General features: G+C 43.4%; 1 protein-coding gene across 4 annotated transcripts in view; it reads left to right on the forward strand.

Moving 5' to 3' along the window:
• The first annotated feature begins 17,400 nt into the window (after positions 1 to 17,400).
• ADNP2 (ADNP homeobox 2) overlaps positions 17,401 to 27,402 on the forward strand; it is a 33,239-nt gene continuing 23,237 nt past the window's right edge. Inside the window, exons 1-2 of one of the 4 annotated variants that reach the window (XM_017504581.2) lie at positions 17,401 to 17,842; positions 25,829 to 25,949. In XM_017504581.2, coding sequence (XP_017360070.1) covers positions 25,842 to 25,949 — 108 coding nt within the window. In that variant the 5' untranslated portion in view covers positions 17,401 to 17,842; positions 25,829 to 25,841. Of the gene's footprint in view, positions 17,847 to 18,833; positions 18,930 to 22,521; positions 23,266 to 25,828; positions 25,950 to 27,402 lie in introns of those variants that run through there. The other 3 variants (XM_037729939.1, XM_037729937.1, XM_037729940.1) reach the window with 3 other exon arrangements.

The raw sequence follows: 27,402 nt of genomic DNA on the forward strand, positions 1-27,402 counted from the left end.
AAAAAAAAAAAAAAAAAAAAAAAAAAAAAAAACCAACAGGAGGAAGAAAAAAAATAAAGGTTAGAGCAGAAATAAGTGAAATAGAGAACAGAAAAACAACAGAATAAACAAAATCCAAAGTTGATTTTTAGAGAAGATTAATAAAATTGTCAAGCCTTTAACTAGACTACCTAAGAAAAAAAGAAAGAAGGCATACATAAACAAAATCAGAGATTAGAGGATAATACTACTAACCTCTGAGAAATAAAAAGGATTAGAAAAGACTACTATGAACAATTATATGCCAACACATTAGATAACCTAGCTGAAATTTACAAATTCCGAGAAACATACAAATTATCAATACTGACTCAAGAAGAAATTGAAAAATCTCAAACAATAGCAAGTATAGATTGAATCAATTATCAAAAACCTTCCCCTAAAGAAAGCCCAAGACTAGCTAGCTTCACTGATGATATCTAACAGACATTTAAATAAGGCTTAACACCAATTCTATCAAACTCTTTTAAAATATGGAAGAAGAGGGAACATTTCCTAACACATTCTATGAGGCCAGTATCACTTGAGACCAAAGCCAGACAAAGATAGCACAAAAAAAGAAAACAACAGACCAAATCAATGAATGTAATATACCCTATTAATAAAATGGAGGGGAAAAACCACACATGATTATCTCAATATATGCAGATAATGCACTTGGCAAAATTTAATCATGTTTTTTCATGATTAAAAAAACACTCAGCAAACTAGAAATAGAAGGTAACTTCCTTATCATAAAGGACATTTGTGAAAAACCCACAACTATTATCATAAACAATGGCGAAAGACTGAAAGCTTTCCCCTAAGGATCAAAAAGAAGGCAAGAATACTCACTTTCACTACTTGTGTTTAACATTGTACTAGAAGTCTTAGCCAGAGCAATTAGTCAAGAAAAAGAAATAAAACCAATCCAAATTGGAAAGAAAGATGTAAAACTACCTCTGTTTGTAGATGATTCTACATATAGAAAATTCCAAAAAACTAGTAGCTAATAAAAAATTTAGCAAAGTTATAAGGTACAAGATTAATGTAGAAAAAGCAGTTGTGTTTCTATACATCAGCAATGAACAACCAAAAATAAAATTAAGAAAACAATTCTATTTTACTCAAAAAAAGGATGCCTAAGAATACATTTAACCAAGGAGGTGAAAGCCTTGTCTCCGGAAAACAATGAAATATTGGCAAAATAATATAAAGACCTAAATAAATGGAAAGATATCCCATGTTGAAAGACATTTTTTTAAACGACAGAGTCTTACTCTGTCACCCAGGCTGGAGTGCAGTGGTGTGATCTCAGTTCACTGCAACCTCCGCCTCCCGGGTTCAAGCAATTCTCCTGCCTCAGCCTCCTCAGTAGCTGGGATTACAGGTGTGTGCCACCATGCCTGGCTAATTTTTGTAATTTTGGTAGAGATGGAGGTTTCACCATGTTGGTCAGGCTGGTCTTAAACTCCTGACCTCATGATCTGCCTGCTTGGCCTCCCAAAGTGCTGGGATTACAGGCGTGAGCCACTGCACCCAGCTGAAAAACAATCTTTTTAAGAGCAGTACTCTGTGAGTGATCCACATATGCGATATAATCCATATTAAAAGTCCAATGATCTCTTTTGCAGAAATTGAAAGGCTGATACTCAAATTCATATAGAATTATAAAGGGCTCCAAATAGTCAAAACAGTATTAAAGAAGAAAAATAGATTTGGAAGATCCATACTTCTCAATCTCAAAACTACTGCAAATGTCAGTAATGAAAACAGTGTGGTACTGGCATGTAGACATAAGGACCAATGAATAGAACTGAGAGTTCAGAAATAAACCATACATTTATGGCCAATTGACAAGAGTGCCATGAACATTCAATGTGAGAAAGAATTGTCTCTTCAACAAATGATGCTGGGGCAACTGGATAGCCACATGCAAAAGAATAAACTTGGACTCCTACATCACTCAATATATAGAAATTAACTCAAAATGTATCCACCACTTAAATATAAGAGCTAAAAAAAAAAAGACTTTTAGAAGAAAACACAGTGGCAAAATCTATGACTTTGGATTTGGAAATAGATTCTTAGATTTGACACCAAAACGTGAATAACATGAGTAACAAAGAAAAGATAAATAAATTGGCCTTCATTAAATTAAAAACTTTTCTACATCAAGAACATTATCAAGTGCCAGGCATGGTGGCTCATGCCTGTAATCCCAGCACTTTGGGACGCTCAGGTGGGCAGATCACTTGAGCCCAGGAGTTTGAGACTTCCTGGGCTCAAGGAGTTCATCAGAGTTAGGGAGTTCTCATGAGATCTGATGGTTTTAAAGTGGCAGTTTCCACTGAGATCTCTCTATTGAGTCTGGTCTTTACAAAAAATACAAAACATCAGCCAATGTGGTAGCACATGCCTGTAGTTCCATCTACCTGGAAGGCTAAGGTGGGAGGATCACCTTATCCCAGGAGGTCAAGGCTGCAGTTAGCTGTGATAACCCCAGTGCACTCCAGCTTGGGTGACAGAGTGAGACCCTGTCTCAAAAAGAAAGATATGACAAACAGAACTGGGGAAAATATTTGCAAAATCATATAGTGGTAAGTATTTAGAATCTAAAATATATAAAAAGAACTCTTACAACTCAACAAACAGATAAACAACCCAAATTAAAAATGGGCAAAGGATCTGAATAGACAGTTCTCTAAATAAGGTATATAAATGGCCAATAAATGCATGAAAAGATGTTCAACATCCCTGTTGATTAAGGAATGCAAATTGAAACCACAGTAGGGTACCACTTCATACTAAGATGGTAGTAACAATAATAAAAAGAGCAAAGGTTCACTGGGATGTGGGGAATTAGGAACACTCATACATTGCTGGTAGAAATTCAAAAATGGTGAAGCCCCTGTGGAAAACAGTTAGATATTTCCTCAAAAAATTAAACACAAAACTACCGTATAATCCAGCAATTACACACACACATGAAATAAAAAACAAAAACATTTCCTTACAGAAACTTAAATAGCATTATTCATAATAGTAAAATATATAATATAGTTTGGATATTTGTTCCCACCCAAATCTCATGTTGAACTATAATTCTCAATACTAGAGGTGGGGACTGGTGGGAAGTGTTCGGGTCACGGCAGCAGACACTTCATGGCTTGGTGCTGTTTTCACAACAGTGAGTGAGTTCTTGTGAGATTTGTTCATTTAAAAGCATCTAGCACCTCCCCTGCTTGTGCTTTTGCCATGTGACATGCCTGCTCCCCCTTCACCTTCTGCCACGATTGTAAGCTTCCTGAGGCCTCCCTGTGAGCTGAGCAGAAGCCAGTACCATGCTTCCTGTATAGCCTGCAGGACCATGAGCCAATTAAACCTCTTCTCTTTATAAATTACCCAGTCTCAGGTATTTCTTTATAGCAATGCAAGCACAGCCTAATACAACATAGAAATATGTTCATCAATAAATGACTGGATAAGTAAAATGTGGCTTACACATATGATATTATTCAGCCTTAGGAAAGAATTAAGTATTGATTTATGTTACAACTGGATGAATCTCAAAGACATTTTGCTAAGTGTAAGCTGACAGACACAAAAGGTCATGTATTTTATGATCTCTTTTATATGAAATGTCCAGAATAGGCAAATATTGACAGAAAGATTAGTGGTTTTCAGGGACTGGGGGAAGGGGAATGGGGAGTCATTACTTAGTGGGTATGAAATGTTCTTCTGCACAATGAAAAGGTTTTGAAACTAGAGAGAGGTAGTGATTGCATACCCCTTTGAATGTGCTAAATGCCACTGAATTGTACACTTTAAAATGATGACTTGTGTGTTCTGTTTCACCTCAAAAGAATTATTATAGCACAGCTTCTGTCTTCATCTAATTATTTTTACTCAAAATTATAATTTGTCTGATATTTATTAGCCACAACTAAACATTACCATGATCCATTGCTCTTTGTTCCCACATTTTCCCCTTCTCTACCTATATAATCAATCTTGTAAGGTCCAGTAACAGAGTAAATTATTGGGACTCTTGCTGTTTTCCAATCAATAATGGACAATTACAACCCATCTTTGATGTTTCCATTCTTGTTCTAGAAATAAGGTTTATGGAAGCATTCATCTGACACAGAAGCACATCTGAAAGTAGAGAGAGATATGTTACCCCCTTGCTGGCTGAGTTCCACCACTTTGCTCAGCTATTTACACCTGACATCTTGTTTCATTTTCATACAAAATCTGGACATAATTATTATCCACAATTCTCTGGTCTTAGGCCCCTCCCCATCAGCCTGCCATTGCCACTTCATTCCCTTGGACCTGAAAGGCTCCTGGACCCCTTGAAAGTACAGGCCCACCAATAAGAGCATTGCCAGCCAGCTCCTGAATCTCCCAAGGAACTTCTCACATCTTAATCTGAGCACAGACCGGAAGCCAACAGAGGGCAGGAGCAAGTGGGTTGCACTGTGGCTGAGGAGGGGACGCTGGGTTTGTGGGCCTCGGAGAGGCAGCGCAGAGGAGGGAGATGAGACTGCACACAGCTTTCGTTGTTTGACACGTCATAGGTCCCCTGCACACGCCGCCCAGGGTCTTTTCTATGCCACATCTGGTGCAGGAGGACTGTCTGTGAAATTGCTCTCAGCAATAGCTATGGATCACCACTGAGAGGGTGAATATACAAATGGACAATATGCAGACCATCTATGACAGCAAAACTTGGACCCCCAACTTAAAAGTCAAAGCACATCCTGTGCAGCATCTGGCCAGACTCAGGCATGGGAAGTGACTGCAGCTTCCCTATTTTCTGCCTCTCTTTCCAACTAAGAAAGTCAAATATTCTCCACAAACCAACCCCATAAGATGCCCGCTGCCAGGTGGCCTACTTATAGCTTCCCCCCGACAACAGCCTCCACCCAGGGCACAGCCACCCGGAGCCTTCTCATCTTCCAATGGGAAGCTTCCCTCCCCACCCACCTTCGAGGCTGTGCCACGTGCAGTGACAGTGGCTGCCTTCTTGGTGACAGCTTCCAGTGAGCAGCGTCTGCCGTCCTCACTGATGTCCATGGTTAGTGCAAAGGCTCCTCCAGGACACTGTCTGCACCACCTGTCGTCCAGACCCCGCCTCTGCCCAGGCACCCTGGCCTTAATGCTGCGGCTCACAGGGAACCCGGCTGGTGACTGAGGCCCAGTCTGAGCCCCTCACTGCCGCCCTCCTGGACTTCTCGGTTTGGTGCCAGGCCTCGTTCCTGCTTGCCATTTGCTCCATCACGGGGCAATCAGTTCATTGCTCTACTCTTCTGTGCAGTACTTTCTAAAAAGTGGTGTTCATCATAATAAGGAGAAGCATGAGGGGCACACGGGTCAGCCTTATAGACAGGTGAGTCCGCAGCTCTCACCGGATCCTTGTTCACATCCACGAACTTTGCTGTGGATCAGCAGGGAAACGGGCGAGGTTCTGCCGTCCAAGGGTTTTTCCTGAGAACATGGCTTTTAGAACATTCTCTCTGGTTTTCTGCCTGGGGCTGGGGGTCTGGTTCAGGGTGTTGGGTCTGTGTTTCAAGGAGGCTGTCCCGCAGGTTGAGGGCCTGAGACACACTGTGCACTGCTGACCATCACCAGCTCACAGGGCATCTATGTCTGAACCCTCTGCTGACCATCACCAGCTCATGGGGCATCCACGTCTGAATCCTCTGCTGACCATCACCAGCTCACGGGGCAGCCACGGCTGACTCCTCTTCCGGAAAGACTTGTGCTGTTCACGGTCCTAATTCTCATGCTGATCTTTCTAAATGGCAAAACTTTGCCAAGGGTGACTTGGATCTTCAGTGGCAACTCTGGGAACATTTGGCTTGAAAAACGTTGTTCAGTTAAGAGATTCTTTATAGAAGAAAATGAATAAGATTTCTCAGGCATAAATACAGAAGCCTCCAAATGAATTCTGAATGAAAAAGTATTTTGCTAAGAGATTGTTTGCCCAATGCTAATAACTGACTTGACAAGCTTAAACAGCCCCTCAGCCGCCTGGCCTCCATGTCCCCCTGGGCCTAACTCTCCTTCTGTCCCTCATCCTTTCCTGTTTCTCTCCTTCCACACTTCCATCAATTCCTTCCCCCTCCCCTGTGTCCAGATGCCCTACCTTTTCTCAGCAACTCTGCTACCACGCTGTAACCTAAACTTCCTCTGTATTCCTTGAAGCCAGAAACGAAGGGCTGACACCAATCATTGAAGGCCTTGGATCCAAAGGCCTTCTCCTGCACATCACTAACCCGTGTAACACCCCTGTCTTGCTGGTAAATGAACCAAATGGATGAGAATGTTGATTTTTCAAGGTCTCCAGGCCATCAACAAAATTGTCTCTCTCACTTCCCAGTGGCTCCTAAGCTAAACTCCTTCCTGCTATCAACTTCTCCTGAAGCCACTTGCCTTCATGATAGAGATTCTTTGTCTTTTGCAGTGTGCCCCTATATAGAGACATTCAGTACCCTTTGTCCTCATCTGAGTAGGACAAGAGTATACCTGGACACTCATGCCTTAGAGTCTCAATGATGACCCTTCCTATTTTTTGCAGGTCCTCAATTGAGACTTAAAAGATGACCAGGTGCAGTGATTCATGCTTGTAATCCCAGCACTTTGGGAGGCTCAGGTAGAAGGATCACTCGAGTCCTGGAGATTGAGGCTGCTGAACTATGATTGCACCACTGCACTCCAGCCTGAAATACTCAGAGTGACAGAGTAAGACCCTAAAAAAAAAAAAAAAAAAAGACATAAAAGATCAAAATTTCCATGTGATTTGGTTCTGACACTATATATAGATGATTTCCTACTTTTCTCAGAGAACAAAGAAACCTGTGAAAAAGATTCCATTGACTTTCTCTTAGCCTTAGTAGAAGGGACATAACATTTCAGAAGATACGTTACCATCTGGCCAAAACATAGTTACTATTTAGGACATGCCCTATCCAAGGAGGAAAAAGCATTCTCTTCTCACAGACTAATGACTACCCAAGTTTATCCTAGATCTCTCACAGAATTGACAGTTGAGAGGATTTCTAGGTTTAGTTGGATATTGAAATGAGTGCAAAATTTTTCTAAAGTTGCAAAACTTTCTTTTGTAAATTGACTAAGGACTCAGTAAATTTGCTTTGGGAGCATAAACATGCACAGGCCTCTGGAGCCTGAAGAAGGCGTTTCAGTGGTCCCTTCCCTTAGCATCCCTAACTGCAAAGCTTCCCGTGGTCTGTTTTGCAGAAGCAATATACACAAGTGCTTGGGGTTTTTACTCAACTTCCGGGGAACCATCAAAGACCCCAGATTCACTATGGCTTTACCCTTGATCTGGGTGCAAAGGCTTATTCTCCTTGTCTTAGTGCAATAGCTGACACTGAAAACTTTTTGAGGCTTCTGATGAACCAGTTTGTATTAGTCCATTTTCACACTGCTATAAAGATACTACCTGAGACTAGTACTTTATAAAGCAGTTTAACAGACTCACAGATCCTCATGGGGAGGCCTCAGGAAGCTTACAATCATGGCAGAAGGTGAAGGAGAAGCAAGGCACCTCATATGGTGGCAGGAGAGAGCAAGAGAGAGCTCAGGGGAAACTGGCACTTTAAAATTCTCAGCTCTTGTGAGAACTCCCTCCTCACTATCACGTGAACAACATGGGAAACCACACCCATGATCCAGTCACCTCCCACCAGGTTCCTCCCATGACACACAAGGATTACAATTTGAGAGGAGATTTGGATGGGGACACAGAGCCAAATCATATTACAGTTCTCATCTCCCCATTTAACCTCCTTGTTCCTTCTTCTGTGCAGACATTGCTGCTGCCTGGGAATGCACATTTCCCAGCCAGCCTCTTAGGAGATTCTAATTCGCCTCTTAGGAGATTCTGTTCCTCTCCCTCTCCCCCCTTACTGTTCACGCTGCAGTGCCCTGAATCCTGCTATTCTCACTCCCCTGCCAAGGAAAGGGAGCCTCAAGGCAGTGCTACCTCTGCTAGGGAGGCTTCTGTATTTTTTAGTTTCACTGGAGACCTCAATTGAGAACCCTGATCTAATACTATTTGTGGATGGACTGTAGCTGGAAACTGAAGCTGGAGGTGGTCAGCTAGGATATGCTATCACCACTCTATATTCTTTGTCAAGGATATCGTCCTCTCCTAGGTAAAATCAACCCTGATGGCCAAGCTCACTATGCTTATTAGAGATCGTCAAACAGTAGAAGTCCAGAGTGGCTGCACATAGAGGCAGCAGGTGGGCTTTGGGAGCAGCACACAACTGTGAGAAGCTTTGGAAACAGAAGAGGTTTCTCACTTCTGCTGGGATCTCCATCCAAAATGGGTGCATTCAGAAGCTTTTAGCTGGACTCTTACTTCCTAAAGAGGTGAGGCCTTTCTCTTCTTTTAAAAAGATTGAGGCCTAGGCCAGAAGAGACGCGTGGAAACTAAAGGAAATGCTAGGTCCTCATGCCAAACAGTTTTAACAAAGGCTGTGATCCTAATCTAAACCTCTAAAGAATAAACCCCTCGAGGGAGTCAAAGAGGCCATTATAAGATAGCCACTGTTATGGAAGCAGCCTGCTTGTGCCGCTACTTAGATAATCTCTGGCACTTCCAATAAGGCCTGTTAGTGGTACGAGATGATTTCAGATGAATATTGGCTAAATTTCTCAATGAAACTACTGTTCACAGTAGAGACAAATTGGTTACAATCTTAAATCAATATTGGTGGGAGAACTTAAAAAAATAGTTGAAGTTATTTTAGGCTTGTATTGTGACCTGTTGACAATATAATCATGAAAATATCCGTAAAGATGGAACGTGGCCAGGGACTACAATCCCAAGAGCCCCGTGAGCATCTTCAGATGGAGGTGTGGTTTGGCTCCGTGTCCCTGCTGAAATCTCATTTTGAATTGTTCTCCCTAATTCCCACATGCTGTGGGAGGGGCCCCGTGGGAGGTAACTGAATCATGGGCAGTTTCTCCCATACTGCTCTCATGGTAGTGAATAAGTCTCACGAGATTTGATGGTTTGTTAAGGGGAAACCCTTTGCATTTGACTGCTACCATATGAGACATGCCTTTCACCTTCCACCATGATTGTGAGGCCTCCCCAGCCATGTTGAACTGTGAGTCCAATAAACCTCTTTCTTTTGCGCATTGCCCAGTCTTGGGTGTGTCTTTATCAGCAGTGTGAAAACGGACTAATATAGATGAATTTTACCTGTTTCTACCCTCCATGAGAGTTGAGGATGTTTAACTTATTGCATGTCTGTTTTCAGGGTGGGTTAAAATATTTCCTTACCAGAAAGCACAGCCTTTACAGTTTCTAAAAAGCTGCTTGCTTTCATGTTTCCAACCTGGAGCATCTCAGCTTTCACATCAACTGACCAAGGCAAACACTCTATGAAGCCATTATAGGAGAATCCTATAAAGTGTTACCTCCTACCCCCAAACCACACTGCCTTCACTACCCATATATTCTGAATAGATTGAGAGCGCAAATGGCATCCTTAAATTAAAGGTAGGAAAAATTTATGAAACCCTGGAGCTCCTTTGGCCAAAGGTACTCCCACTCCCCTTCTGGCCATATGATTCCCTCCTTCAGGGAAAGATCAGTTACCCTCTGAACTGGTGCTATAGACTGAATGTCTCACCAAAACTCCTACATTGAAATCCTAACGCCCAATGTGATTGCATTACGAGTGGGGGTCTTTGGGAAGTGATTAAGTTATGAGGGTGAAGCCCTCACAGATGGGATTTGTGCCCTTATAAAAAGAGGCCCAGGGGAGACCCATCACTTATTCCACTGTATGAGGTTATAGTGAGAAGATGGCCTTCTATGATGAACTAGGACCCAACCAGATACTGAATCCAATCACTACCTTGATCTTGGACTTCCCAGCCTCCTGAACTGTAAGAAATAAATTTCTGTTGTTTATAAGCCACCCAGTCTGGTATTTTGATATAGCAACCTGAATGGACTAAGACAACTTGTAATGCATTTAGGGATTTCACCTCTGATACTAGCCTCTGCCCTGTTGCACCCAGACGAGCAAAACATTGGTGATGTTCAATATTCAACAGCACCCTTCTAGCAACCTCTTCCTAAACAGCTTCTTCATGATCTTCAACCTGGAGATTTTGTCTGTTGGAAGAGACATCTGAGAAAATTGCTCTTAAATTTTGTTGGGAAGGACTTACCATCTATGTTAACCACAACCACAGCAGTGAAACTCCAGTCACATTTCACAACTTGCTAAAGAAGCAATCCAGAATATCACACAATTGGAAGCCTATTCCAAGAGCAGACCTCAAGCTCTAGAGGCTCCCCAGAAGCAGCCCATCTGAGGAAGTAGGCATCTGACTCAAGACCTTTAGGGCAAGCTCAAATAGTGGAAAGGTTCCGCTTATGAGATTGGACCAAGACTCTGATTCCTGTTTGAGTTTTCATCTTATGCCCATGATAATTCTTCCAATTTTCTATAGGCCCCTTGTTGCTGTCCACTCATAATGAACCCCCTTTTTTCTCATTTATTCCCTTTTGTGATAAAGTTAGATCAGAAAATAGTCTAGCACCATTCTCAGATTACCCGAGACAGTGGTCAGTGCCCTCAGTCGTACTGACTACAGGGCATGCCATCACATTTCAATGATAAAAACCTTGAGGCAATTCTAGTTTTAATAAATGAGACATAGAGAATCACAGTTGACAGTGTTTCCACTTGCACCTACATGGACAAAAAGACCTAAAACTAAATTTGTATTCAACAACCTTCATAGAGTGATGAACCAACACTTGCCACCTTAAAGATACCAATAGAGACCCAATTAGCATAACCCAGCTAATGTGAAATCTTGGTTCCAACCTAGTGTCACAGACAGATCCCTTTTTACCTGGATTTCCATGGATCCCTATTGGATACTACTTTCTTTAGCTCCAGGGCTTTTGATGCTGATTGCTCTCATTAACTTTATTTTTTATTTTTATTATTTATTTATTCATTTATTTATTTTTTGAGACAGAGTCTTGCTCTGCTGACCAAGCTGGAGTGCAGTGCTGCAATCTCGGGTAGCTTTAACCTCTGATTCTAGGGTTCAAGTGATTTTTCAGCCTCAGCCTCCTCAGTAGCTGGAATTACAGGCACCCACCACCACACCTGGATAATTTTTGTGTTTTGATTTTGATTTTGTTTTTTTTTTAAATTTGTTTTGTTTTTTTAATTTTTGTATTTTTAGTAGAGATGGGGTTTTGCCATGTTAGCCAGGCTAGTCTCGAACTCCTGACTTCAGGTGATCTGCCCACCTTGGCCTCCCTAAGTGCTGGGATTACAGGCGTGAGCCACCTCGCCCAGCCTCTCATGCACTTTAGGAATAGAATTCTGAGAATTGTCTGTATATAGAGACTCTAATTTTAGAAATCACCAAGGCTGGACATCCAGCTGATCATTCAGGAACTATACCTGGAGAAAATAGGTTGCTACAAACCACCAGAGCAGTGTTCCCAGAAGTGGGAATCATACAAGTAGAGGAGCCTTTGAGAAAATTACTAGTCACTCTGGCAGAAGTATGGACACCACCTCCTGTGCACTGGATGGAACACAGGCCAGTCTCAACTCACTGGTATACACGATGATGAACAAGCACATTGCTCCAGATTTCTTGTTGGCTAGTATCTAGCCTAGTGCTGCTGGTAACACTTCTTGCTGTACCTGGATGAATGAAACAGGCAAAGTCGAAGAGACCACACAATGCCATAAGGAAAAAATTATTTGTCTGTTTGAGGCTGATCCTCATGGCCTATGGGATTTGTTCTCTTGCCCTGGAATGGGCAACTGGTGTTTTCAGTTCAGAAGCATCTTATGAGAACTACTACTTGGTCTTGTTTCGGCATAGTGGTCATGACGCTGTTGGTTGACTCCTCTGCCGAGTCTGCAATGCTTTTGTGCAGCTGCTCTGTCATCAGATGATCTCCATGGTGCTACAACAACACAAAGAAAAAAGTTCTCATGAAATGATTGCCTATGGAGGCAACCAGACAACCCCCAGGCTGTGAAGACCTGGATCTCTAGCCTCCTCTGAGCTGTCCAAACTCTCCAGTGAGAGAATGACTAAAAGCGGAAGGGAGACCAAACTGAATGTGCAAACAGACAGTGGTCTGACTGTATAAGATGATCTCTGACCTATGCCTCTGCAGCAATCTGCCCAGAATGGCCAGGACTTAGTCAAAGACTGCCAGTTTTCCATGCTCTTATTGTTTCCACTTCCAACTCAGGACCAACCAGAGAAAGCCAAGCATATTTCCAAAGTCAGCAAGCCCACAGAAACAAGTGCTCACCGCTAAAGGCTGCTTCCATCTCTCCATGCCAACAACTGCAGGTTCCCTCCCCTCCAAAGCTTCTCTCAAGGCTCGCCATTCTTTTCATCTTCATGGCTACCACCCTACTAACAGCTCTCAGCTGTCATAATCTTTCATCAGGACTACTCCAGCAATCTCCTCTTAAGCCTCATTCCCTTCCTCAATCAACATTCCTTTCTCCATAGGACAGCCCTGTTGTACATTTCAAATGCAAATCTGATCCTATCAACCCAACCACTGAAAACACTTCCTTGGCTTCTCCTTGGTCTTAAGATCCAAACGTCTTCCTAGCCTGGCCCTGGCCTCCCCTGTGGTCCTCTTCTTCCTGTGGCCTGCACTTTGGCTGTTCTGGTCTGGCTGTGCCAGGCTCCCTCAGGTGCAGGTCTTGTTTGGGGCTGCCCTCTGCCTGCACGGACTCCCTCTCTGCCTCTCACAGCTTTGCTCTGTCGGTGTCTACTTATCCTCTGATCCCAGACCTTGCTTCTTTGAGACTACTGGTCTACATCACGTTTCTGGGTCACAGGCATATATGGAGATTCCTTTCTCAGGAGCACTGACCAAGGTTTATAATTATGTTTTCATTGTGTATTTATTTCACAGATGCCTTTCTCCTCCACTAACCTAAGCTTCAGGAGAGCAGGGGTGGAGTCTGTTTTACACTGTTATTGGCGCCTGGTGGACCTACACAGAGCGTATGTAGAATAAAGGGGAGAAATAACCTGGGGTGGTGGCTCACGCCTCTCATTCCCGCACTTTGGGAAGCTGAGGTGGGAGGATTTCTTGAGTACAGGAGTTCGAGATCAGTCTGGTTAACGTAGTGAGACCCAGTCTCTAAAAAAACCCAAAAACTTAGCTAGTCATGGTGGCGCATACCTGTAGTCCCAGCTACTTGGGAGGCAGAGGTGGGGTGATCCCTTGAGCCCAGGAGGTTGAGGCTGCGGTGAGCCATGATCCTGTCACTGCAGCCTTTCTCTAAGAGTAAGACCCTGTCTCTAACAGAAAAAACAAAAAACAAACAAAAAAAAACAACCCTCAAAAAACGAAGTAGAGAAAGGGTGCATGTGAGTTGTTCCCAAAGCTCTCCTTTTCTGTGGCTCATGGTTTTAGATGAACTCAGCAGTTTCTTTGATTGTACACATGCACGTGCACAGTCGTCTCTGTGTGTAGACTCATAGGGCTGCTGACTACAGTTGTACACACTTGTGCTTTACACAGAGCCAGTGGAGTGGGAAGTGGGAGCTGAAATCCAGCTCACTCTGTTCACATAGGTCAGGGCCCTGCTGTGGGGCTGGGTCTGCACAGAGGCGGAGGAAGGGACACTGAAAAACACATCAAGGCACCTTCATCTTGACCAGCCAGGTCCCAGAGGGCAGCACACACCCAGAGGGACCCTGCTTTTCTAATTCGCACAAAGGTGCCTGTGGTTGCCACAGTCAACTTTTGGGCCCCTCTGTTCTGAACAATTATCTTACAAATGCCGATGTTGGTTATAGGGGGACCTAGACAAGAAAGTGGGAAGCTTCCACGGGCCATCTTCCCCTTTAAACCTAGCCAAACAACTGGAGCCAAGGAATGCATTCTCATACTGCCACCAAGTCTGTGGTCTTGTTATACAAGAGAGGCTGTGTAGAATAAACCTGCATGAGCTGTGACTCGCCTGGTAGATAAGTCCTGAGGTCCAACTTGTGTCTTTGGTTTGATGACGTCAGTGTCATGCACTTTCCTGAGTCTCTGAAAATAATCTTGACAAGTCCCCCAGGTCATATTGCTCATTCCTTCTGCGGTGGGAGGCACAGTCCTTTTAATCTCAGAGCTGCAGATGGTGGTTTTGTACTGTATTCATCAGATATCCATGCTGAAGTGTTTAGGGATGGTGTACTGATGTTTGCTAAAACAAACAAACAAAATGAGTCAAGAGGTGAATATTTGAATAGATATGTGATAAAGCAAGTAAGCAAATGTTAATTGGAAGAGCTAAGTGATGGTGTTCCTGACCCATTATTTCAACTTTTCAGTACATTCAACATTTTCATAGCAAAATGCAGGGGAAAACTTAATTCATTCAACATTTGAATTTTATTACATTTACATTTATTAAAATTTATTATATTTATGACAATGTTGATGTTGCATTTATTAAAGTGGGCATCAGAGAGACAATGATGAATGAGACATGGTCCCTAGTGGCGCAGCCCTAGAGAGACAAGCAGTAAGCAGATTAACAGTAAACAAGATGGTGAGGGCAGCAGGAGACACACAGAATGTTCTGGAAATGTCACAAAGTACCTACCACATTTTGGGGTGTGTGTGTGTGTGTGTGTGTGTGTGTTTGTGTTCAGTGAGCTCTTTCTGGGAGTGAGGCCAGCAGAGCTCAGCCTTGAATGGCAATGGAATGAAAATTAGCTCAGAGGGTGGGACAGGAATCCCATGAACACCATGTGGTGTTTACAGGAGCAAAATGGGGCTGGGGACTGACTGGTCGGCTTTGGAGAACTTCTGTGCTGTGCTGACCAGCTGGGCTTGATTCACTCTCTAAAAGGGCTGACTGGGGAAAGTACCTGAGGCACCAAGCTGGAGGTAAGGTGGGAGCTTGCGCAGGTGTTGCAGAGAGGGGACGACCTGCAGGCAGGGGTGGTAGGGCTACACATGAGGGAACAGATCTGATGAATATTTGGGATGGAAAACTGGAAAACTGGAGATGGGGAACACACTGCTTGCTCTAGGAGAGGCTGTTGAGGACAGAACAATGGGCTTAGATTTGAATGTTCTGAATCTGAGTTGCCTGTGGGAGTTTGAAGTGAAGCTGCCCCCTTTGGCAGCCAGAAAAATAAAACTGAAACGTAGGAAAGAGGTGGAAATATTGATTTGGAACTGAAAGAGAACAAGGTTTGAATCTGTGGTCGAAATTAACAAAGGAGAAAATGCAGAATAAAAATGAAAGGTGTGGGAGTTCCAGTACCCAGCACAGTGCCTGGCACACAGGAAGCGAGTAGCGCATATGTGCTGCACCGTGAATGAAAACGCCAGCAGGATCCCAGAGAACACGCATTCAAGGATGGACTGAGGGAGAGATGCAGGCGAAGATTAGGAAACAGTTCGTGAGTATGGAGATTAAAGAGCACGTTTGGGGAATATGGGGGTTGGGGGGCGGGTTGCCGGGGAAAATCTGTAGGAAAGGGGGATTGGTCTGTACTAACAAATGGAAAATACATCCAGAAAGATGAGGCCTAGGCCGGGCGCGGTGGCTCACGCCTGTAATCCCAGCATTTTGGGAGGCCGAGGCGGGTGGATCACGAGGTGAAGAGATCGAGACCATCCTGGTCAACATGGTGAAACCCCGTCTCTACTAAAAATACAAAAATTAGCTGAGCATGGTGGCGCGTGCCTGTAATCCCAGCTACTCAGGAGGCTGAGGCAGGAGAATTGCCTGAACCCAGGAGGCGGAGGTTGCAGTGAGCCAAGATCGCGCCATTGCACTCCAGCCTGGGTAACGAGAGCGAAACTCCGTCTCAAAAAAAAAAAAAAAAAAGAAAAGATGAGGCCTAAAATCTGTTTTGGGCTCAACAATTAGGAGGGCACTGGTGACCAAGGTGTTTCTGTAGAACGGTGAGGGTGGGGGTGAGAGGCGGGCAGGGGGCCGAGGAGACAGACACCGGGACTGCTGTTTTGAGAAACACGATAAAATGAGAGGTCACTAGAGGATCAATGGGAGGCTGCAAGGCTTTAACTACATTTTTTCACCCCACCCATAATTTTGCAAGGAAGATATATAGGGACATCATACCCATTTACCACTGTAAATCGTAATAAAATAAAATCATAACTCATAAGCAAACATAAAGTGTAAACACTCCTTCAATTATGACTTGTATTCCTGTAGGAAAAAAGCAAATTGTGGTCAGGTCACATCGGCCCACCATTTAACACAATTTTAAAACGTATATGGACATTTATTTAGTGCCTATTATGTTTTTAGTCACTGGGCTAAACTGATCAGATGGCTCCCATTGAGAGGGAAAAGTTGAAATCATGGGCGAGTGGATGGTGACCAGGAGGCTCTGAAGAGGGCTGTGAGCCCAAGGCCCAGCCTGGGCACGGCCTCTGTCCCGCGGCGGTTGGAGTGGGCCTCAGGGATGGAGGGTGGCTGCGGGTTGCAGGGGCTCGGCGCTCTGAAAGGAGAAGGAGACCTTGTGGCCTCGTGCTGAAAGGAGCAGGTGTCCTCCAGGGGGCTTCGCCAAGAAGGAAAGGCCTGGAATAGCCACCAAGGGCGCGGCTGGGTTAGGGTTAGGGTTGGGGTCAGGGGAAGGAATACTGGGGGAGGGTTAGGGTCAGAGACATGGTTAGTCCTAGGGCGAGGTTCAGGGGCAGGGGCAGAATTAGGGTTAGGGTTAGAGGAACTGGGGGAGGCGCCTGCGCTGCCCTCGTGGCCGCTCCCACGTGTTCTGCGCCACGAGGGCGCCCGCCAGCGGCCCTGGGACTCCACCGACTAAGACCTGGAGCCATTTTGAAAGCCCTACCCCATGTTTCCACTCATTTTGAGGAATAAACTATTACTGCTACACAACTGGTAAAAACCTGTACAAAAGTGAACTTTTAGGTTGAGAGTTATACAAATGTATGCAATTAACCCTCTCCCCACACAACTTATAGTAGAGCTAACTAAAAATCAGAATTCTCAAGAAAAGGTGTCCTCACTTTCCCATAGGAATGATGAAGTCAGGAGACCCCAGCCACTCGGTTCACCAGGATATGTCAATCATGGCACTCTTGTCCCAGTTCTGGGAGCCAAAGTTCTGTCCTCCAATGGCAAGGCAGCATTATCACAGCTGGGCTCCCATTGGCTCTGAGATGTGGGCGGGGTCACCACTCAGGAGCTGCCACTAGCTCCACCCCCATTCCATGCAAATGAAGTCAAAGCTGTGGTGAGTACATGTGATTGGTCACATGGTTGATGACACACTCTCCCCACCCCTTTAGTGACGTCATTGCCCACTCAAACTCTCACGAGAGTTTGCACAGATGTGGAGGGGAACTGGCAGAACAGTTCCCTGGGCCAGAAGGGAGTCAGGGGGGCCAACATGGGCCCTCCATTACCACTCCAGAGCCTCGAGTCCGGCTTTAGCCAGGGGCCCCCGAGGGGCCTGTGGGAAGTGCCAGGGGCCCCAAGCACACTCTGCTCCCATTGGCTGGCTGCGCCGACATGCAAATGAGGGCCAACGTCACTTCCTGAGGCCAATCGAGCGCCATTTTCTCTTTCTGGCTGCGCGGGAGGAGGGGACGAGTCGCGCCGGGGGTGGGCGCGCGCTGAGGCGGGGGTCCCGCCGCGCGGGGCGGAGGCGCGGGCGGGCGCAGGCGGCCCCACGGGACGCGGCAGCGCCCGGCGGAAGACGCGGCAGTGCTGCGAGAGGCGGCAGCGGAGACGCGGTGCTCCTTGGGCGCGGAGCGGTAGGTACGGCCCGGCTCGGCCCCGGCCCGCGCGGCGACGCCCCCTGCCCCAGTCCCTGCCGAGCCCCGCCCATGCCGGCACCCAGCCCATACCCACGCCCGCCGCCTGCCCTGGCGCTGCCCAAGGCCGCCTGGGGAATCCCGGGACGTTCTCGGCGCGGGTTCGCGGCCCGAACGGTGCCCGTCGTCCCCCGACGCACCCGCGGCCCGCCCCGCCCCGTCCGCCGCCGGTCACGTGGGAGCGGGTGCCGCCCCGGGAGGGCGGAGAAGGGGACGGGGACCAAAGAGGAGAGGAGGAATCGGAGAAAGATGGGGACGGGTACCGAGGGAGGGAAGGGGGCTGGTGAAGGGAGCGAGGAGTAGAGGTAGACGGAAGAGGGATGGAGAAGGAGAGACGGGGCGAGGAGCTGGGGCCACCCTAGTGAGAACCCCAGAAACGGCCTGCCCGCCCGCCGCAGCCCCGAGCCCGGGTTCTCCTGGAGGAGCGTTGAGTGGCGGCAAATGTAGGGCAGGAGCTGACGGTGACACCTAAATTTTTTTCCCCGTAGAACGGTTGAAGAACAGCTGATAACGGGCCCGTTTCTTCACCGTTGAGCTTTTGATGCGAGTATCAATAATTGATATGCAGATGTTGACTTTAAAATAACTTCATCTGCCGTGGCTGGTTGCGTTGAAATAGATTCCGTTTACAAAATTTCTTCCACATTTGGCTTTGGAATGTTAAAAATTGTAATTGCCCTTTTCAATATTGTACAGATGAAGAATGAGAAGTAATTAAATATTTTTTAAGTATTTTCTTTGAACAGAAGACTTGCCTGAATACTTAAAACTTATTCTATTTTCATGGGTAATCACTGCCTCTGGGGATCTTGAGGAATCTACTGGCTGTAGGGGAGTGGGGTGGGGGAGGAGAAACGGGTAAGCAGATAACTGACAATGCAGATTGGCAAGTGCTGCAGCAGATACTTGTAGAGGACTGTGGGCATATGCCACACGCAGCTTTTTATCAAAAAAGGGGGTTTGGAGTCTGAGTACGATTTGTGGGATTGAGCAGTCATTAGTGGGAGAGAGGACCACATGTAAAAAGGTAAGAGCTGTGTAAAGTACATATTCAGCTATGGTTGGAAGTCGGTAATGTAAGTGTAACTTATTTAGAGATGTTCCTGGAGAGTTGACCATGTATGAGTGTGTTTTAATATTTCAGTTAGGGTTAGGACTTCACTCTGAAGACAGGATTGAGCCCGTGGTCCTTAAACATGAAAGTGACAGATGTGTGTTAAGAAGGAAGTACAGGAGTGGAGATGAGACAAGAGGTTGTCCTACCAGCCCTCTAGTTGAGGAGGAACAATGAGGGTTAGGACATGTCTGAAAGAGTTGATCACTGTTTATGGGGGAAGATGACAACTATGCTAGATTTTTAGCTGAAGAGATTGTGGGATTTGGGAGACACCTGTTTTATTTGAACCCAAGTTTGTATGCTGTTGGTTAATTTATGATTGCCCTCATAAGTTCACCAACAGTATATTGCAAACTTGGGTTCTGCCCTGCCCTTTACCCTCTGGCCATCCCAGAACTGTTAGGGCAATGTGTTACATAGGTGGAAACGGGTATCTCCCAGTGATTTGAACCCAGATCTTCTTAATGTATGATCCAAATATTCTGTGTTTTTAAAGTTGTTTTTAAAAAAGCCCTGTATTCCAATTGTTGGGACATTTCATTTAGTTTTTTGGAGTTAGTTAATAGCAAACTCAGTGCTTATGTGCTATTTTGCATGTCTTAACTCATTTATCCTCATAGCTATGCTGTGAATTAGGTCATACTTGCCCTGTTTTACAGAAGAGCCAGCTGAGGCCTAGAGAAAGTGATTTGCTGAAGATTATGTAGCTCCTAAATGATAGAGCTGATGTAAACTCAAGGAACACAGCTCCAGAATCCTTTTTGGTGACTATCGTTTTGTACAATTTCACAGAAACTGAAAATAGTCCTGTGGCTTAAAAAGTATGATTTATTGCTGTGTTACCTGAATGACTTTTTTTTTTTCTTTTTTTTTTGAGACGGAGTCTCACTCTGTTACCTGGCTGGTGTGCAGTGGTACGATCTCAGCTCACTGCAACCTCTGCCTCCTGGGTTCAAGCTCTTCTGTCTCAGCCTCCCTAGTAGCTGGGACTACAGGCACATGCCACCACGCCTGGCTAATTTTTTTGTAATTTTGATAGAGACAGGGTTTCACCATATTGGTCAGGCTGGTCTTGAACTCTTGACCTCAGGTGATCTACCTGTCTCGGCCTCCCAAAGTGCTGGAATTACAAGCATGAGCCAGTGTGCCTGGTCAACATTTTTTTTTAAGAGTGTATTTTTTTTCCATAATGGAATATCTTTAAGAGATCATTATACTTAAAAAAAAAAAAAAAGAGAGAGAGAAATCCTTTATGTACCCTTTTGGAAAATAATATTTTCTTGTGCATATCAGTGGAATTTTATGGTAGATCCATGCCTACCACAAACTTTGGGAATTGAGATTTATTTTGAATTGAGATTGATAGTTTAGTGCATGATAGGTAAACAGTTGGCCACCCTAGTGAGCCTGCTGTTTTCTAATGGTGAATATACAGATTTTACTGAGCACTAAGAGTCTATGGAGAGCAGTATATATAGAGGATCTATAAATATGAAAACATTGAACTATTTCCTAGGTAATTCACCCCTGGGCATTTTATATGGATCATATATCTTAGGATTGATAAATTATGGTATAAGAATGGATCTAAGAATGAATAAATTGTGGTAGCTAAGAATGGATAAATTATGGGTAAAAGTCAGCTTCCCTTCCCCAACGTGATTGGCAACAGTTATGAAACTTCTGTAATTTACTTGCATTTTTAAAATCCTCTGTTGATTTCCCTAAAGCAGTTAGCAAACTGCTAAAAAAAAAAAAAAAAAGGGAAACTCCCCCCCCCCCCCCTTTTTTTTTTTTTTTTTTTTTAAATAAAAAGGTATTTGTGTGTTTTTGTTTAGGAGGACCACCATAACAATGATGAAGCAATGAGAGCACTTTTATTTGAGAACAAAAAGTTCCTATTTTTCAAATTCAAGAAAAAAAAAAAAAGATCAGATTGACAGCTCCTTAGACCTAGTCCCAAGCCTTGAACAAGTAACCACAGAACCCTGCCCAATCGCTGAGAGCCTCATTTTAGTAACCTCTTTCTGAGATTCTTGTATGTACAACCATGCTTACGTGAATCAGCCAATCCCCAATCACTCTGCTTTAAAAGTCCACCATGTTTCTCAAAACCCTTTGATAAGATCAGCTCTTGCTGTGAGTTGAGACTTTCTTGGAAGCGGTGAATATAGCTTCCCTGTTTCAGAAAAATGTGGGTGATGGTCTCTACTTTAGACAATCCTGTTTGTCAGCCAGCTTTTGGAGAAGAACCTCAGATGATAGAAAGTATAGTGAAACTTTAAGGAAGAAATGAAATCAAGTCTGATAGAGTCCGTGGAAAGCAGCTAGCAAAATTTTGTTGAGTTTGGCTCTGGCCAAAGAAGCTGGTCTGGGCTAGAAAGTGACCTTGAGCTTAGTGTTTACAAGTGCATAATGAGGTTATGGCAGCTCTTCTATGGGAGTGTAAGCTTTTGAAGGCTAGAACCCAAATCAGTGCATTTTATTAAAGAAGATTTTCAAACTATTTCCTATGATTTTTATATTCTCCCAGTTCTACAATGCTAATGATAGTTAAATCTCTCCTTTGGCTAAGACCAGGATACATTTTTTCACATAGATAACTTTTAAAAGAAATTTAACCCCTCCAAAACAGCTTCTCAAAAGCTTGTTTGCTTGTTACCCATCAAAAATTTCTCCCTATTATATGTTAACCCTTTCTGCCTTCCACTCCTTTCCCAGTTTGATTCCAGTCTACCTTTTTGGTTTTACTTTTGCTAAATAAATTCAGATGTTTCCTCCTTTACCTCAGTCATCTTTTAATGCTAATTTATTCACCTTGTATGTCTTGGGCACCAGCTTTCCATTGCCATTCCCTCTTTTGAACCCCCAGCACTTTCTGCATATCTTATGGTTCTTATCCTGTTTTATTTTATATCTGTAGTTCATTTAATGAACATTCGCTATGCACTGTGCTCTGTGATGGGACCCTCTCAAGCAAATATAACATGATTTCTGCCCTGGAGTAGTTCAGCCCAATATGAGAAATGGATATATAAGTAGATAATTGCAACATGGTGAGTAGTGCAGTGGAGTGGTATATGGTTATTGTGCCAGGTCCTAGGAGGGATCATTAAGCCTGTCCTTGGGTGGAGGGTACAGAGAGGAGTGTAGAAGTAGAATTGTTTACTCAGAAATTGTCCTTGAAAATCGTGAGAGGGCCAGGCATGGTGGATCATGCCGGTGATCCCCGTACTTTGAGAGGCTGAGGGGAAGGATTGCTTGAGCCCAGGAGTTCAAGGCCAGCCTGGGTAACATAGGGAGACCCTGCCTCTACAAAAAATAAAAAAAATTAGCCAGGTGTGGTGGCACACACCTTTAGTCCAACCTACTCAGGAGGCTGAGGGAGGAGGATTGCTTAAGCCTGGGAGGTTGTTAAGCCTGGGAGGTTGAGGCTGCAGTGAGCTGTAATCAAGCCATTACACTCTGGGCCTGGTTGACAGAGCAAGACCCTGTCTCAAAAAAAAAAAAAGTCTTAAGAGATACTGTCAAATTGCCCTGTAAATGTGTAAAAATTATAATTTTTCTGCTTTTACTACCACCAGATGTTACTAATCTTAACAGTTAACTGTTTTGATAGTAAAAAATTGACATTATTTTAAATGGCATTTCTTTATTAGTGAACTTTAATAACCAAATATTTGCCACTTCAGTTTGACTAATACATATTTTAGCGTGTGTAACCTACACTTTTAGATGTTTTTTGAAATAGTTGCAGATATATAGAAAAGTTACAAGTATATTATGAAGAATTTTTTTCCCTGAATCGTTTAAGTTGCCAAAAAAAAGTTGCCACATTGCCCTAAATACTGTTTCCTACAAACAAGAACATTCTCCTACATATCCATAACAAAATCATCAAATTCAGTATATCACTACATTCAAGTCGGTTATATTGCTGTATACCAAACCACCCCAAACTTAGTGGAGTAAGACATTTTATTTAGAAAGCTCATTAGTTCTGTGGGTCAGTTCTATTCAGACAGAGGAGGGAGATGGTTTGTTTCTGGTCCACAGTGTCTGGGGCCTCATCTGGGAAGACTTAAAGGCACGGGGTGACTTGACAGCTAGGGGCTAGAATCCTCAAGAGGCATCTTCACTCCCATGCTGATGGTTGCTATGGACCATCTCCACATGGTGTCTCTGTGGGCTAGTTGGCACTTCTACAAACATGGTATCTGGATTCTGAGCATGATCATCCTGAGAGGTATGTGGCATTTTTATGATCTAGTCTTGGAATTCTCATGGCATTATTTTCTCCATACTTTATTGGTTAAAGCAGCCACAAAGTTCTGCCCACAGGTCAAGAAGAGGGGGCATAGACGCCCTCACTTTCAGGAGGAGTTTAGGGCCATATTGTAACAGCATGTGGGTTGGAAGGTATTGTTGTGTGTTTGGAAAATTCGCTTTGCCACAGGTTATATCTGTTACTTGATATATGCCCAAATTGTCTCATATCTGGCCTGTGGGAGCCCTTTCAAGCTGGTTATTTTTGTATTTTGTTGACATGCCTCATTGAGCGGCTGCTTTATATTCTGGCATAGGATGTTCTAGGCTCATCTTGTCTTTACCATCCTCCAGCCATTTTCCCAAGGGACCCTAGTTATTTTGAAAAGGAAAGTAGTATTTGGGAATTATGATTTGAGCCCTACTTGTGCCCACTGCTACTGGGCATATAACTGCATCCAGGCACTCTCAGTGGACAGAGCTATGAATGTATGTATGCATGTATGTGGACACATACTCTTGAACTGTCTTTATTTTTATATCTGTGTTGAGAACAGTGAGTTCACTTTAGTAACCCCTAGTCTGGTCAAGTACTGCAGGGTTTACTTTAATTGTATGCCTTTTTAGATATTGTTTTAAACAGCTTGAGATACAGTTTACATACCATACAATTCACCTATTTAAAGGGTACAGTGAATGGCTGTGAGCATATTCACATCATATATACATCACCACGTTTGAGCTCAGAATGAAGAAGCCCTGCTTCCATCACTTCCTAGCCTTGGCAGCCACTGTTGTGCTTCTTTATTTTGGGGGGGAGGGGGTGGCGGAGTTTCGCTCGTCGCCCAGGCTGGAGTGCAGTGGCATGACCTCGCCTCGCTGCAGCCTCTGCCTCCTGGGTTCAAGTGCCTCTCCTGCCTCAGCCTGTGGAGTAGCTGGGATACAGGCTTCCCACGAATTTTTTGTATTTTTAGTAGAGATGAGGTTTCATCATGTTGACCAGGCTGGTCTCGAACTCCTTACCTCAGGTGGTCCACCTGCCTCAGCCTCCCAGAGTGCTGGGATTGCCGGCGTGAGCCACCATGCCCAGCTTACTGTTGTGCTTTCTATGGATTTGCCTGTTCTGGACACTTCATATAAATAGAGTCATACAATATGTGGTCCTTGTGTCTGGCTTCTTTTACTTAGCATATTTCCAAGGTTTATCCATATTGTAGCACGTATGTATTTCATTTCTTTTATGGTCAAATAATATTCCATTGTATGGATATCCAGTCATCAGTTGAGGGGCATTTGGGTTGTTTACACATTTTGATGATTGAATAGTGTTGTTATGAACGTCCTTGTGTAAGTTTTTGTGTGGATGTATACTTTTCATTTCACTTGGGTAGAATTGCTCGTTCATATGTTACCTATATTTTTAATCTTTTGTGGGACTGTCAGACTGTTGTCAAGACTGGCTGCACAGGTTTACATTCCTATTAGAAATGTATGTGAGTTCCAATTTCTCCACGTCCTTGCCAATATGTTCCCTTTTTTTTTTTTTTTAAACTAGAGGTATCCTGGTGGACATAATATTTCTTTGTGGTTTTGATTTGCATTTCCCCAAATGGCTAATGATGTTGAGCATCTTTTTTGTTTTGTTTTGTTCTGTTTTGAGACAGGGTCTCACTCTGTTTCCCAGCTGGAATATGGTGGCATGATCAGACTCACTGCAGCCTTGACCTCCTGGGCTCAGGTGATCCTCTCACCTCAGCCTCCTGGATAGCTGGGACTACAGGTGTGCACCAGGATGCCTGACTAATTTTTTTTTTTTTTTTTTTGGTAGAGAGAGGGTTTCACCATGTTGCCCAGGCTGGTCTCCAACAGCTGAGCTCAAATAGTCTGCCTGAGCTGCCTGCCTCAGCCTCCTGAGGTGCTGCTGGAATTGCAGGCATGAGCCACTGTGCCCTGCCTGAGCATCTTTTCATGTACCTTAATGGACATTTTTCTTTGGAGAAATGTCTGTTCAGATCCTTTTCCCATCTGTAAACTGGGTTACCTGTCTTTTAATTATTGAGATATGAGTTCTTTATCTGTATTCTGCATATAAGCTCTTTATCAGAAATATGACTTGCAAACATTTTCTCCCATTTTGTTGGTTTTTTGCTTTTTTGATGGTGTCCTTTGAAGCACAAAAATTTTTGATTTTGAAAAAGTTCATCATACCTATTTTTTCTTTCATTACTGGTGCTTTTTGGTGTCATATCTAGGGATTTCTTGCCAAATCCAAGGTCATGAATGTTTATGCTTATGTTTTCTTATAAGAGTTTTATAGTTTTAGGTCTTACATATAGGTGTGTGATCCACTTTGAGTTAATATTTGTATATGGTGTAAGGAAGAGGTCAACCTCATTTATTTGTATATGAATGTTCACTTGTTCTACAACAATTTGTTGAAAATTATACTCTATTCCTAGAGTTTTACCAACCTTGTTAAAAAAATATCTTTTTGTTTGTTACATATATGTACTTATTACAGCTTCGTTTTCTTTCCTTTTAAGGAAAATTTCAAAAATGTTTCAAATTCCTGTGGAAAATCTTGACAACATCAGAAAGGTGCGAAAAAAGGTGAAAGGTATTCTTGTGGATATTGGGCTTGACAGCTGCAAGCAGTTACTGAAGGTAAGAGGAGATAAGTAGTCAATTGAAATTTGGAGGTGAGATTTGAACTGGGGTTTTTTGAAGAGTGGGTAAGATTCCTCAAAATGGAAATTGCTATTATTATACTTCAGATGGCTTTGTGAAAACCTCCTTAGTACTGATTTATGTCTTTATGACATAAAGTGAGCTATTTAAACTCTTCAGGTTTTTAAGCTACTTGAAGGAAGGGATTTTACTAGTCATTAGTTACTAAAAAATTGTTTTTGATGTTTGAGGGAAATGTATTGATTTGTTTATTATTTTAGCAAAAGAAAACTAAATTTCCCACTATTAGAGTGATCAATAAATGGGCATGCATTTGTGAAATGACAGAGTGGTTTTTTTTTTTAATCCTGATTTGTGAATTTGTATGTATGGTCTCAGAAAAGTTAGTTTTCCTAAAATTTTGTCTGTCCATTTAACATTGAGAATATATAGTTGGCATATATAGTTTTTAAAAACATTAAATAAGAGTTATTGTACATCACTCCTGTAAAATCTCAGCACTTTGGGAGGCCGAGGTGGGCAGAGTCAGGAGTTGGAGACCAGCTTGACCAACATGGTGAAACCCTATCTCTACTAAAAATGCAAAAATTAGCCTGGTGTGGTGGCGGGCGCCTGTAGTCCCAGCTATTCAGGAGGCTGAGGCACAAGAATCATTTGAATCTGGCAGGCGCAGGTTGCAGTGAGCTGAGATGGCGCCACTGCACTCCAGCCTGGGTGACAGAGTGAGTCTCTGTCTCAAAAAAAAAAAAAAAAAAAAAAGCTCTTGTATATCCTTGTAGTCATTGGTAATGATATTTTTGTCTCATGTAATCATTTGTACCATTGCATTCCCCTTCATTAATAAATCTAGTCTAGGACCAGGTATTGTATTTGGTTGTCAGGTCTCTTTAGTCTCTTTTGAATGTCAATTCAATTTTTTAAAGTAGAATTCTGTTAGGAAATGTGTTTTATTTTTACGTAAAATGTCAGTAACAACAAAAGTTTCTCATTCTCGAGTCCTTTGTTTTGACTTGACTGGAACTGAGCATTGCTCATGCACTTTTGCTTCCTTAGCCTGAGAATGTGTTTGCTCATCTGAATTTGTTCACGACTGTTTACTTTTTCTTTCCAACACTTTACTGACAGAGAGATACAGTACTTCACAAGGGGAAATTAAAGGATTTGAATGGCTTAAAACAGTTAGATTAACTGTTGAATTAATAAAACTAATTATTCTGGGGATAAATTTTTATTATTAATTTGTAGTTAGGCCTATATATTATGAAATTTTTGAAAATTTAAGCAATATAGAAGTTTTTTATAGAAAAATTAGAGGCCAAGGCCGGGCGTGGTGGCTCAAGCCTGTAATCCCAGCACTTTGGGAGGCCGAGGCGGGTGGATCACGAGGTCAAGAGATCGAGACCATCCTGGTCAACACGGTGAAACCCCA

The sequence above is a fragment of the Cebus imitator genome, unplaced genomic scaffold (genome assembly GCF_001604975.1).
Source record: "Cebus imitator isolate Cc_AM_T3 unplaced genomic scaffold, Cebus_imitator-1.0 Scaffold324, whole genome shotgun sequence".
Taxonomy (NCBI): Eukaryota; Metazoa; Chordata; class Mammalia; order Primates; family Cebidae; genus Cebus; species Cebus imitator.